Here is a 12,522-nt window from a genome sequence, read left to right on the forward strand (position 1 = left end):
TTGTCTACAACTTGTGTATGAAAGTATTGGTTGTGGTCTTGGATTACATTTTTTGGAGTCTCTGCTATGTATACCCTTTACTTGTACACTAAAGGGGTATATAGGACCGCTGAGGACTAGTAACACGTAGAACAAAGCATGTGCAACCGTATAAGCTAAATCATTGGCCGTGTATGAAAGTTTAAACCTCGGAGATCAAAAAAGAAAGAGGACTGGACTCTGTCCGTTAACTATTCCAGTATAAAGGAATAGCTTAGGACTAAATAGACTTTCTTGAATTAGTTTTGAAAATCTCACAACCCTCTGGTGTAAGCACTCGAAAGCTCTTTCAGGACATGCGCAGCAGGACCCCGCTGACCTTGAATACAAAGAACGACAATAAAGTGAGGCGAATCACAGAGAGCAGCAAGCCAAAGAACGTTGAGCCAAGCCGAATTGAATTTATGCGCGGGCAACAAAAGGCGTTCGAATCGCCGTGAACGTGAGCAGACATCTCGCAAAAAGCTGAAAAATCCAAGAAGCATGAAGGGCCTGGCATAATTTGAAAGACCAAGCCCCTGACGACCAACCTCTTAGAACTCTCGACGATTGCCGGGGGTTGTGAGTGGCCCACGGCTGCGAAATGTGTAATTTGCAGTTCGCCAAAGGTTCTCAAAAAACGTGGTCCGCCGAGGGCCAAGGCTCCTGCTCTTGAGAACCTCATATCGAAGTGTTTTATCGGAGGGAATGAAATTGTGTACTCTGATTGCGGAGGGCTCTCTCGCTTTCTGGCGATGCTGTAACCACGAACTGCCCGTCAGTAGAACGCGAACTGTGGCCACGGCAGCAAAGCGGCTCTTGTACGCAATTTTGAGATAAAAAACTTATACGTTAAAGTTCTTGAATAAAAGGTGTGCTAAGCAATTCATCTCAGAGTGTACAAAAATGCTTGGAACTTTCTTGATTTAACTCCAGAGCACTTCTAAAGCTTAACCCAAATCTAAGCCGAAAATCAATTAAAATTTGTGTGTAAGTATGCCAGCATCCATGACATTTCGCCTTTCGCTTTGCCCTCTGCGCGCTTTTTTGGGCCAACACGTCACTAATGCCAAAATGCCTGACGTCACAAACTTCCCACGCCAACAGCAAACAGCTTCCCAAAGCTTTGGCAGACACCTTGGCGCCGCTTTGCCATTAACCATTCAATCAGATATTACCATCAGATAGCCAAGATTCTGATGCAATGCCAACCTGGCATTTGGTCAGAATCGTCACAGGCCGTCAGCTTGTACTTGAAATGCCAGCCACGTCGATAAGTACTTGGCTTACAGTCGATCTCCAAATTAATGAGCCTGTCCGGTGGCGCAGGACACATAATACCCACGACCCACCTATTCTGGAAAGGTGTGTTTATTGGCACTGGGCACGCCAGTGTAGTGTAGGTATCAAATGGCCCACACTCTATGCCTTTTTATGCCAGTTCAACGCCTTGAAGATTGGGATAAACCCTTGGCCTTGAGGGGCAGCCTGAAATTTATTGGCATTTGCCAAATGCATCACAAAATTCAACTTAATGAAAGCGCTTAAATTGTTGTCGGAGTCTGAAAACCGCTATTTGTCAGCCGATGTCAGATGCCAGAGATTAAAAATTAAACACACAATTTAGTTAGGCAGAACAAAATATCAATTAATGAGCGAAATACAGAGGATACTCTATAGACTGAAAAGCTTCAATTGAATATTTAAGCAGCCAAGACAATCAGCTGATCGAGCTCAGAATTGAAATTCATTTGTATGCCAAACAAGATCCTAAGACCCAGTAAAGCGGTTGAGTAACGAGTTGAAGAACTCTTAAAGTGCCACAAATGCGGCAGAGAAGTCGGAATTTAATTTAATAAGATTATCGCACTTAGGAATACCTTCTAACCGGCGGCTATGACGTCGCTGGACGCACGGCCAATTGTCGTTAATTCGGGATTATGCACACAAATTGCTAATAAAGCTGAGATTAAGCAACTCGCTGATGGGCACTTGAATATTTCAGTTTGGGAACCAAAAACCGGCCGCGGAACAGATCCAAATAAATATCGACAGTCGGTCGAATCATCAAATCTTCAAAGCCTGGTCCTCAGCCTTTGTTTCGTTGGTCAATAAACTCGAGTGGCCCGGGGCGAAATTTAGGTTGAAGTAACGCTCAAAGGCAGAGCAGAGAGTGTTCGCAGTGATACAAGTTACTTAAATAAATTCTACTGGGAAATTGCAGATGCCTTGCCATTGTGCTTCGCTTTGAATGACTTAATTCAGTCTTGTGTGTGGATGCAGCAAAGCCCGCGGCATCTCGCGGATATATTCAATTATAGATCGGCAAGTGGGCAGGAATAGATTTGAATATGCGCGCGAAAATCAGAGCGTCTTTATATCTATCTAATTTGCATTTACGAGTGACAAAGGCAACCTACGTGTGAACGCAAGAAAAAGATACACGGCAAAAGATACTTTTGTATGGTGCTGTAGTGCTCTTAGTTCCAAGTGCCGCCCGAAGACTGGTTACCACATGGGTAAACAAACAGAAAACCTTCAACCAAATTACTCTTGCTCTTGAGCTTGTCGCTGTGTATCTGTTAGATAAAAAGCAGCATGTAGCTTTTGCCGCCCGCCAAAAACAAGGCAAGCACCAGAAACAGAACCATTTCTCAATCGAAAGACGGCCACGATCACGAGAACAAATGAAAACTCGTTTTTCGGGGCAATTTCAGATTCAAAATTTCAGAGATTGCCGGTTAGAAACAAGCGAGCCTCTCGAGCGAACATCGAACACGTTCGAAGTAGCGCAGAGCCGAGCTTTACGGGTTTTTAGATATAGATTGTATATATATAGTATAAACATACTAGATATAAGTACTATATGCACCATCCCACTATATCGAGTGCACTTTAGGGACGTGGGATGTAGGCTACATTTTCTCTCCGTGCATGTGGTGACGTGTAGGTGAGTCACACAGCCGACCAGCCCCGAACCCGATTAACCTCTGGCTGAGATTTCCGGAGCGAAGATGCCCCGGAGCGCGATGGAATCGCCGGTGGTTGGCAGTCTGCGTTAGCCGCTGTTTGCGTGCGGTTCTGCTTCTCCGGCGGAACTTGTTAGTGAAACCCACTTGGTGCGCGGGAAACGCTCAGTCCTCTTAAGGTAGCAGAGCTAATCGCCTCTTAAGTACTTAGTACTTAGTGCTCGGCGTTGGGCAAACACGAGTATCATGCAATTTGAGCAGATAGAAAATGCTTGCTTTTTGAGTGAGCAGCATGCAACACTTGTGTTTGTGATCAACAAATTCGCCAAAACATACTCTTATTCTCGACAAATTAAAAAGGTGTTAATTCAAAAGAAAAGGCAACGGCGGTGAAACACAAATTCAAATTAAAACGCATGAGGCGATTTCGGCAACTCATAAAAAAGCCATTAAAAACTGCCCACAACAATTTATGTGTGCAGATCTGTGGTATATATATAAATGTTCAATTCCTGTTTAATTCCTGTATTTTTAGAATTTGTTTTTATATGCACTAATCGTGCTATTCAAGCCGGTTTTCACTTGTTTTCTTTTTTAAGTCAAACGAAATTCCTATTAAACTCCTGATAAGAATTAGTTGGTTGAGATGTGATGGTGATAGCATAGCTGAACCCAGAGTCGAGAGCTAAAAACTTAATTAGGAAATCAGACTGGTAGAATCTGGGTTTTATTTCAATAATGTTTTCTGATTAGCTTTCTAAATATATAATTTTGTTCCGCCTGAAAATGATTACTCTCCATATTATTCTCACTAATCAATTGTAATTGGGATGCAGATGGCCCTGCGTACGATATCGCTGTTATTTTGCCAGCAAAGTGTATAATCTTTTTGCCATTAGCTTCAATTAGTTGATAGACCAAGCTAACTATGGCTGTACTAAGCACTGCCTCGAAACTGATACTGTGATTAATACGGACTACACAATGGCCATTTTGTTTACCACACCAAAATTAATGGATTTTGTTAGTTCTTTGCGGCTCTGTGTTTATGTTTAGACTCAGGTGCGCACACGAACACCACACCAATTTCATTTTGGATGAATCAATAGAGTGCTTTGTATCGCGATTCATGCATAAATTGGGCCAAGTAAATGGGTAGCTACGTATAAAAAGAACTATTTGCCTCGAAGTGAACTAATGACACAGCCTTTCACACGAAAAATCAAGCGGGAGACCCCCTGAAGACAGTGACTGAGTCATGATGCAAGCCCAGTTGCATTGTGAATTCCACAGACGTAATTTCGCTTTTTTCCGGATCGTGTTTCAGCTGAATTCCGCACTAAATAGTTGGCATTACAATCCATAATCTATTCGAGCATTGCATCAGGCGAGATCTGGAGTAATTGGAACTTTTGGGCCTTTTTCACCGCGTTCGGCTTGGCTGGCCAACTGTTAAGCCAAGAACATCGGATGGCCAATTAGCAGTCGAGGGTTATACTATACTCGTAGATCGTAGCTATAGATGTGGTGTTCATTAGTTTGTTCACCTGTTTGTTTTGCTTGTGCCATTCTACCAGTTATTCCATAACTGAATCACACATCGCATTGTTTTGTTTGCTTCTCTCGCCTTTTGATGTTATGCTAATTTATGCGGAGCGTGGGTCCAGTACCGGCCTTTGCTTTCGCTTGAGGAAGTCACCTCATCCCCTTCCCCAACTGCCAACTGCCATATGGCATATGGCTAACTTAGGTAAACAATTGGCATGACCCAATCATGTAAGGGGCGTGGCCATCGGGGGATCCACTTCCTCGGCTTTGTGTCGAGTTCATAGGCTCACACGTGCCATCCACTGGGTGGCTATCAATCAATCTTCGGGACCTGTCAAGCTTTTGCAGTGAAAGGAAAGCAATAATATAACATTTTTTGGGTTTAACGAACTGCAGACGAAATACTTTTAAGGCGAAGTCCATTGCTTCCTCGAAATGATAATGAAGAAAATATCTCAGCGTTCATTGCACATTTTGTAGAGATTAAATAATAAACTCGAATCTGGCAGCGTTTTTCTCCGTGCAAATAACACATGTAAAGGCTGTGCCCAAAACACTCGCTCATAAGCCAGGGTAAAAGTAGAGCAAGCTGCCAATGACCTCTAATTACCTTTCACTGAGAAAAAGAAGGAAGGGAATTGCCATTGAAAACAGAGGCATTGCCTTCACTCTAAGCTTTCAAGTCTCATTTGAAATGGCAGACAAACATTTGTGAAACACCAAGTTGAGACATCTGATGAAGGCCAGACAAACCAATTCACTAATTCACATCTTAGCACATAATATAGAATTTAATTTTTAAAATTTCCTCTCAGCTCAATTAGCACGCCATTTCTCAAAGTCAACGCCAGAAGAGCGTTGTGTCCCTCCAGACACAAGTAAATGATTATCACCATAAAAACGCAGGTTCATTAACTAAGAGGTACTTAGATGGCGGAAAATTAATTTCACTAACAGCAGCAACAGTGTGTTTAAATAACGTGCTATGCAAAAACTATTTCTATTTATAGTCTTAAACTGGCTAACACGTTCAATTTATGGATCTATAAACAGTGGTGTAAACAAATCGAAGTAATTAATTCGGAAAAGGCCAAGGCAAAGCATTTTGTGAAAGCTCAAACTAATGGAAAATGTTGCTAGCATATTAGGCTAATAATGTTTTAAACTAATTCCTTTTCAGAATACATTTAAAGAGAAAACACCAGTGCTGACAACATGGAAACGGAGTCTCTGAACCGCAAGAACTCCTCGCGAAAGAGTTCGATCGTCAATGGAAATGGAGATGCAACCGCCAAGTTGACCAATGGAGATGGAGACGGAGGCGGAGAAGGAGAGGGAGAGGTGACCCTGAAGGCCAAGATGAGCCTGCTCAATGGCTGCACCGTCATAGTGGGCTCCATCATCGGCTCGGGCATCTTTGTGTCGCCCACGGGAGTGCTGATGTACACGGGCAGCGTTAACCTGGCCCTCATCGTGTGGGTCATTTCCGGCCTCTTCTCGATGGTGAGTGCGAGCTCGTAAACACAGCTAACCTGATATGCAAATGGGTAAATGGCAGTAGGGCATGCGACCACCCAGACCAGACACCTGTTGCCCGGTTGCCCTTGCTGCAGGTGTAAATGAGCACCTGGTGAATGAGCAGCTGGTGGGGAGTTAGTGGAAAGCACGTGTGGGTGGGACTGGGAAAGGACTTTCTCCATCAATTACGAATGCTGGCAGAGTGCCGCTGCGACGCTTAATGAAATTATTGAAATTCCTGCACCCAATTCAACGCCCACACACACCCACACAGCCAAAGGCACGCACACAAACATGACAAGTCCGTGTCAAACGCACGAAGTGCCAGCTCCTGCTCAATAAAATTACGTATACGCCGCAGTGGCGGTGACAGATGACAACGATTGCGCACTCCTGCGGCACTTTAAGCAGAAAATAAATTCAATTCAATTCTGCCGTTCAATTAAAGTTTAAAGAATTGAACATGGCCTTGAACATTTATCCAATATTTTAGGTGGGTGCCTACTGCTATGCGGAGCTGGGAACGATGATCACCAAGTCGGGCGCTGACTACGCGTACATCATGGAGACCTTCGGACCCTTCATGGCCTTCATCCGACTCTGGATCGAGTGCATGATCGTGCGCCCCTGTTCCCAGGCCATCGTTGCCCTCACGTTCAGCACCTACGTCCTGAAGCCCTTCTTCCCGGAGTGCGCTCCTCCGGATGACTCGGCCCGCCTGCTCGCCGTCTGCTGCATTCGTGAGTTACCATACTTTATTTGTTTAGTTGCTAATTTGTTTATGGGGCGGAAGAACCTCCCATGAACCGCAATCTCTGCCATCGCGTACTTGACCCATAGATTAGAAACAATTTCAATGCACTCCCCGCCGAGTGGTAAGCAAATGAGCTGCATCGCAGCTTATCAGCGAATAGAGTGTTTTGTTTTGATTTAGCTGGGAAACATTTCCCAACTGGAAGTGAGCAGTAAACATGTTTTGTATGAAACACCAATGCTTCATGTTACATTTACGATAAAATTACATTCTATTGGCACTTTGATAATGTTACATATTTCATAAAATTCCGTTCTATTTACATGATGATTAATAATAGTGCGCAAAAATAACAAAATTCCGATTGCACTGAATAAGAATAACTCAATATTTTATCAGCTCTCATTACATATCAAACTAGTTTATAAATAAGAGTAATGCTTATGCTGTGATAAACCTTGATTACTAAGCAATTGCAGGGAGTATTGCCCTTTTAGTTTTCCATGAACCAACTTGCATATTCCATTGCAATTAAAAATCAATCATTTCCGACTAAACTTCATTCCCCAATGCCCCATTGCACTTGTTGATAGTCGGCGCTTCCTCGCATTACTTACTTAATAGTAGCAGTACTGATTTAATTATGCGGAATCAAGTGCGTTTACTCAAGACAATAGAGGGGGCCATAAATAACGAGTTGTCACATTGGCTCATGAAACTCCTCGCTTTATTACATCACCCAATCCCCAATCACCCACATGGGTCGCTCGCATCTTTGGACTGATATCTTCGGCGTGACTCCAAAGTCGTGATGGTGGCTCGAATGTGGGTTAGGCGGCCTTTACACACACAGCAAATACATAATATATTTAAATATATAGTTATTTCACTTCTCATTTTGCTCGCTTGCATTGCAGTGGTGCTAACCCTAATCAACTGCTGGGACGTAAAATGGGCGACTGCTGTGCAGGATATCTTTACGTATGCGAAAGTAAGTCCGCTGGAAGGGATTTCCTTGTATGGCCATGTAACTATTGCTCCCTTCGCAGCTGCTGGCCCTGTTCATCATCATTGCCACTGGCGTCTACCAGCTTTACCTCGGCAACACGCAATACTTTACGTTCGAGAACACGGACGCCAAAGTGACCTCCATCGCGCTGTCCTTCTACTCCGGACTGTTTGCCTACAACGGATGGTAAGAGGATTAGGCACCACATCACAGCGAAGGCAGTTACTAATTGGATTTGTTTCGCTGCCGTTGACAGGAATTACTTAAACTTCATCATTGAGGAGCTGAAGGATCCCGTCAAGAATCTGCCCCGCGCCATCGCCATCAGCTGCACCCTGGTGACCATTGTCTACGTCATGGCGAATGTCTCCTTCTACACCATCCTGTCCCCGGATGAGGTCCTGGGCTCCACGGCCGTGGCGGTGACTTATGCGGAGCGGGCCTTTGGCGTGCTGGCCTGGACCATTCCAGGTGGGCTCCTCTATTAAGGATCTATAATAGGGATACCAACCTATAACCTTCTTACATTCTTCCAGTGTTTGTGGCCATGTCTACGTTCGGAGCTGTGAACGGTATCCTGCTGACCTCCTCCCGACTCTTCTACGCCGGAGCCAACAACGGCCAGATGCCCGAGATCCTCACCATGATCCAGATCCAGAGATTCACTCCCACTCCCGCGGTTCTGGCCATGGCCCTTCTATCGATGTTGTACCTCACGGTTTCGGACATCATTGCTCTGATTAACTACGTGGGCTTTGCCACTTGGGTGAGTTATCTAATGTATATCTCTAGCCTCTTAACCCATGAATCCGTCCTTTAGTTGAGTATCGGTGTGGCTGTGCTGTGCCTGCCCTGGCTGAGATGGGCCCAGCCCAATCTGCCACGTCCCATCCGAGTGCCCATGGTGTTCCCCATTGTCTACCTTATCGCCACCATGTTCGTGACCGTGGTGCCCATGTATGCCAGTCCAGTGGAGACTGGTTACGGCATCCTGATGATCCTGTCCAGCATACCCGTCTACCTGGTGTTCATCGCCTGGAAGAACAAGCCCATTTGGTTCCAGAAGACGATGGGTAAGTTTCTGAGGTTTCGCACTGACTCAGCTGAGATCTGCTTTCTTCCTGTTGATTTTCACTTTCACTTGAAAATTATTCACGCTGTGATCCCCACCCATTTTTGATATTCTAGGCGGACTGACACAAGTTCTACAGAAACTGATGATGGTTGTGCGTCCCAAAGCGGCGTCAAAGGTTTTTAAGTTTGCTATTTATCCTAGTTTTACTTTGGTTCTGCCATTTGACTCACTTGCCTGCCTTTACTTGCGCACTAATCTCTAGAAGATCTACTAACTTTACTAACTCCACTAACGAACCACAAGTTTTGCAACTCCAAACTTACTTTGCACCCCTAACTCTAGCCAACTAATAGATGAACCTGTCTCAAGCCATCCATCTAATCCGACCTATACTTTCTATACCTTCCAGTAAGCCTCACACGATTCCTACAGAAGATGCTCATGGTACTCGGAAAGCAGACGAAACCAGCTCAGGTGTAAAGGTGAAGAACGTTCTTCGGGGAAAAGAGCAGAGATAATATTTCAAGTTAGCCAAGAGCAGAGAAAAGCATTTAAAAGCACCCACTTGATTGCAAGATGCATTATATAGACAACGTAAACGCTTTTGTGTAGCCAACCAATGATATACAACATACGAAAAAACACAACAACTTCTGCCAGCTTCTGGGCGACTATACGATATATACCATATATATATTTTTATATACACACGTAACTCTTAAGTTGAAGCCAGGTCCAGTGCGCAGTAGGATAACGAGGAAGCTCCCAGTAAAGATCAGCTCTGGATTCAAAATTATACGAAAGACTGTGGAAAACTACAAGGAATCAAGGTTTTCAGAGCTGATCGTAAACTGGGTTCGAATTTGGCATTTTTAAACGGAGCTGAACGAGTCTTTAGGATCTTCAAGTATTCCCGGAAAGTGGTTGAGCACACAGCGAAGCCCCGATAAAAGCTATTGTTTATTAGTTACTGCATTTGAAAACCAGTTTTTTGAAACATTTAGAACCACGCTCCAGGCTTAGCTTGAACTAGAACTAGGCATTGAAATAGAAGAACGCTTGAAGATACTCATCAGAATCTACAGGATCTACAGAGCTAGTTTAGCACCTACAAATCATGAACATTTTAGAGCACGATTGATTACCTTATTATTGATTTAAACGAATCTAGCTTAAGTGACGCCGCAATTAAATTCCATTTGTCTAAGTTAAAAAGTACTTTTAGGTTGCTCAGTTTAGGTTTCATCGTGCAGGTGTGCATCGTAGAGGGTCCTACCTGTACAAACCCCAAACCAATATACAAAACCATCGCCCAATGCACATATCCAACAAGAGAAACGATTAAAGTTGTTGAACGAGAACAGGAACATTGCCAACATACATATTAAATATGCTGAGAATAACACTATATGCAAATTGTTGTCTAATTACGAATTGATCTAGCATTGATTTAAACTTTCATTAGTTGTTGTTGCTTTGAGTGTTCGTCACTTAGTGTTATTCATATAAAAAGATTATTGCCTATTTAGCATTCACATATTTACCTATTTAACTGTTACACATAAAATATGGAGCCGCAACTGGGGAATCAGTTTAACTACTATGAAACATATTGTTGACAATAATATTGTATTTATATATAAATGTATATTATATTATACTATATGATGTATACCCTACAACCTCTGTATTTCTGGAAATAAGAACGATAAAGAAAACTAAATGGAAAAGGAGTTTTACTGGGAAAAGGAGTTATACTGGAAATAAGAACGATAACAAAAACTAAATGTGTTATACTTATTTTTTTGTTCCCTTGGGAAAGGAGTTTCACTGGAAATAGAAACGATAACGAATTTATTTATTTGTGCACTTGGGAAAAGGAGTTTCACTAGACATCACAAGTGTGGGATGACATTTAGTTAAACTTCTAGTCCCCCGAAACGCTGGAGTCCGATGCACCGATATACTGGATCAAGCCGAGTCTCAGGTTCTCCACCTCCCTCTGCCTGAGCACCTTTTCCGCCTCCGAGAGCTCGTAGTTCTTGGTGCTGATGTAGACCTTGAGGGTTGGGGCGTAAGTAGTGGCCTCCGCTTCAGTTTCGAGCTTCTGGAAATCCTTCTTCAGCTGGGAGTATACTTTGCTGGAGGTATGAAGATCTCTGGGCGTCCTCTGAGGTCTCACTCCATCGCCACCACTTTCGTCGGTCTCCTCGCTCGGATCCTGATGTATTGATCTTATTTCGCTTCGCAGATCCAAACTCTTCCTCCTGTACAGATCCACAACGTGCTGCTCCATGGCCAGTTTCAGCTCTGCGAACTTGGAGTCTATGCGCCCGTACCAAAGGGCCAGTCCATTGTAGTCCTCATCTGAGAACTTGGCCGTACGACGCCAGTGGGCCAGGGAAATATTCGGCACTGATCTTAGAGAGCTGTGCGCTCCGGATGACTTACTCGTTTTGCTCAGGTTAGTGGAACTTTGAGAGACGGGCTTGCACTTGGACTTGGACATCATTTTGCGAGCTTTCTCGAGACTTTCATAGGCCACATCGGCCACCTTCAAGATCTTGCGCCTGGCGTCCTTCAAGTCAGAAGCTATGGGCAGCTCGAAGAGTACCACTGCAGGAGCAGGGCTCTTGAAGTCAAAGGACTCCTTCAGGCAATCGTTCAGCAGAGTGCTTCCACTTTGCCTGCCTCGTGGCAAACTCGTGAAGAACTCCACCAAATCTGGTCGGTTCTCGCTGCCGAAAATGTGAAACACCGAAAGATGAATCCTGTGCTCCAAGACCAGGCTATCCCGGTACACAAACTCGAAGTGCAAGTAGTCATCCCCAATTGCACGGCTCCTTAACGGGGTGAGATCGTTAGTCAGCCACTGAGACAGCTCCTTGGTGCTGGACACACTCTTTCCGCTCGGTGAAACCCTTCGGCGTTTGGGCACCGCAGTGGGTTGCACCAACATGTTGACCATTTCGAACTTGCGGACATCGAAGTAGTCCACATTTACTGCTTTCAGGCGACAGCGCATTTCGACCATCAGAGAGTCCACTTCAGTGACCAAGAGACGGGTTAAGAGGCTGGGATTGTGGTTCCTTTGGGATGAGATGCGCAGCAGACTTCCATGGCGACGGTGTCGGAACATTTGACCTAGTAAATCGCCCACTTCACTCCTAATATGGCCATCGTATTCGTAGCCAATGCCGTCGAACTCCAAGTGGCGGTAGTAACGAGGAGGTTCCCCCAAGCTGGCGGGCTTAGCTGTGCTCTTCGGCATCCTCAACAGCATGGACTTGCTGTCCAGGAGCCGTATATCGTTCTCCAGACTTTGGTCATCCAAGTAAGCACGTCGCTTGGCATCTGTGAGGGTGACCAACACTACGTGATCCTTTTTGGTTGCCGAAGGTCTGTTCATGGTCAAGAACTTGTTTTCTTTTTTTTTAAATCAAATTTTGTAAACTAGAATTTCGACTGTCTAAAAGTGGAGTTTGATCAGAGACAACTAACTCATTGCATGATTTGAATGTTCATCTTAAATTATAGGGAATGGTGGCATTCTTCCAAATGCATCAGGTAACCATACCAAATTTAAAATATTTATTTAATGGACATTTTTGAAAAATTGCAACCAAAAAGA

At 44.1% G+C, this 12,522-nt stretch overlaps 2 protein-coding genes across 4 annotated transcripts; one reads left to right on the plus strand and one right to left on the minus strand.

Moving 5' to 3' along the window:
- Window positions 1–525: 525 nt before the first annotated feature.
- Window positions 526–10,614, plus strand: LOC6539003 (Y+L amino acid transporter 2). Of its 3 annotated transcripts, XM_039376017.2 has the most exons (10): window positions 528–1,008; window positions 5,716–6,038; window positions 6,547–6,793; window positions 7,725–7,798; window positions 7,857–8,002; window positions 8,073–8,287; window positions 8,353–8,582; window positions 8,637–8,889; window positions 9,005–9,066; window positions 9,301–10,614. In XM_039376017.2, exons 2-10 carry the CDS (start codon window positions 5,751–5,753, stop codon window positions 9,301–9,303), a joined length of 1,518 nt encoding a protein of 505 aa, XP_039231951.1. In that variant the 5' UTR covers window positions 528–1,008; window positions 5,716–5,750; the 3' UTR covers window positions 9,304–10,614. The 3 variants fall into 3 exon arrangements, with proteins under 3 accessions (XP_015049160.1, XP_039231951.1, XP_015049159.1); XM_015193674.3 differs by lacking the exon at window positions 9,005–9,066 and having other exon boundaries at window positions 526–1,008; XM_015193673.3 differs by lacking the exons at window positions 528–1,008; window positions 9,005–9,066 and adding an exon at window positions 3,061–3,166.
- Window positions 10,615–10,728: 114 nt separating this feature from the next.
- LOC6539004 lies at window positions 10,729–12,398 on the minus strand. Its single transcript, XM_002099470.4, has one exon. The coding sequence runs from the start codon at window positions 12,298–12,300 to the stop codon at window positions 10,819–10,821; it is 1,482 nt and encodes a 493-aa protein (XP_002099506.1). The 5' UTR covers window positions 12,301–12,398; the 3' UTR covers window positions 10,729–10,818.
- Between the last annotated feature and the right edge of the window lie 124 nt (window positions 12,399–12,522).

This window comes from Drosophila yakuba, chromosome 3R, assembly GCF_016746365.2.
Source record: "Drosophila yakuba strain Tai18E2 chromosome 3R, Prin_Dyak_Tai18E2_2.1, whole genome shotgun sequence".
Taxonomy (NCBI): Eukaryota; Metazoa; Arthropoda; class Insecta; order Diptera; family Drosophilidae; genus Drosophila; species Drosophila yakuba.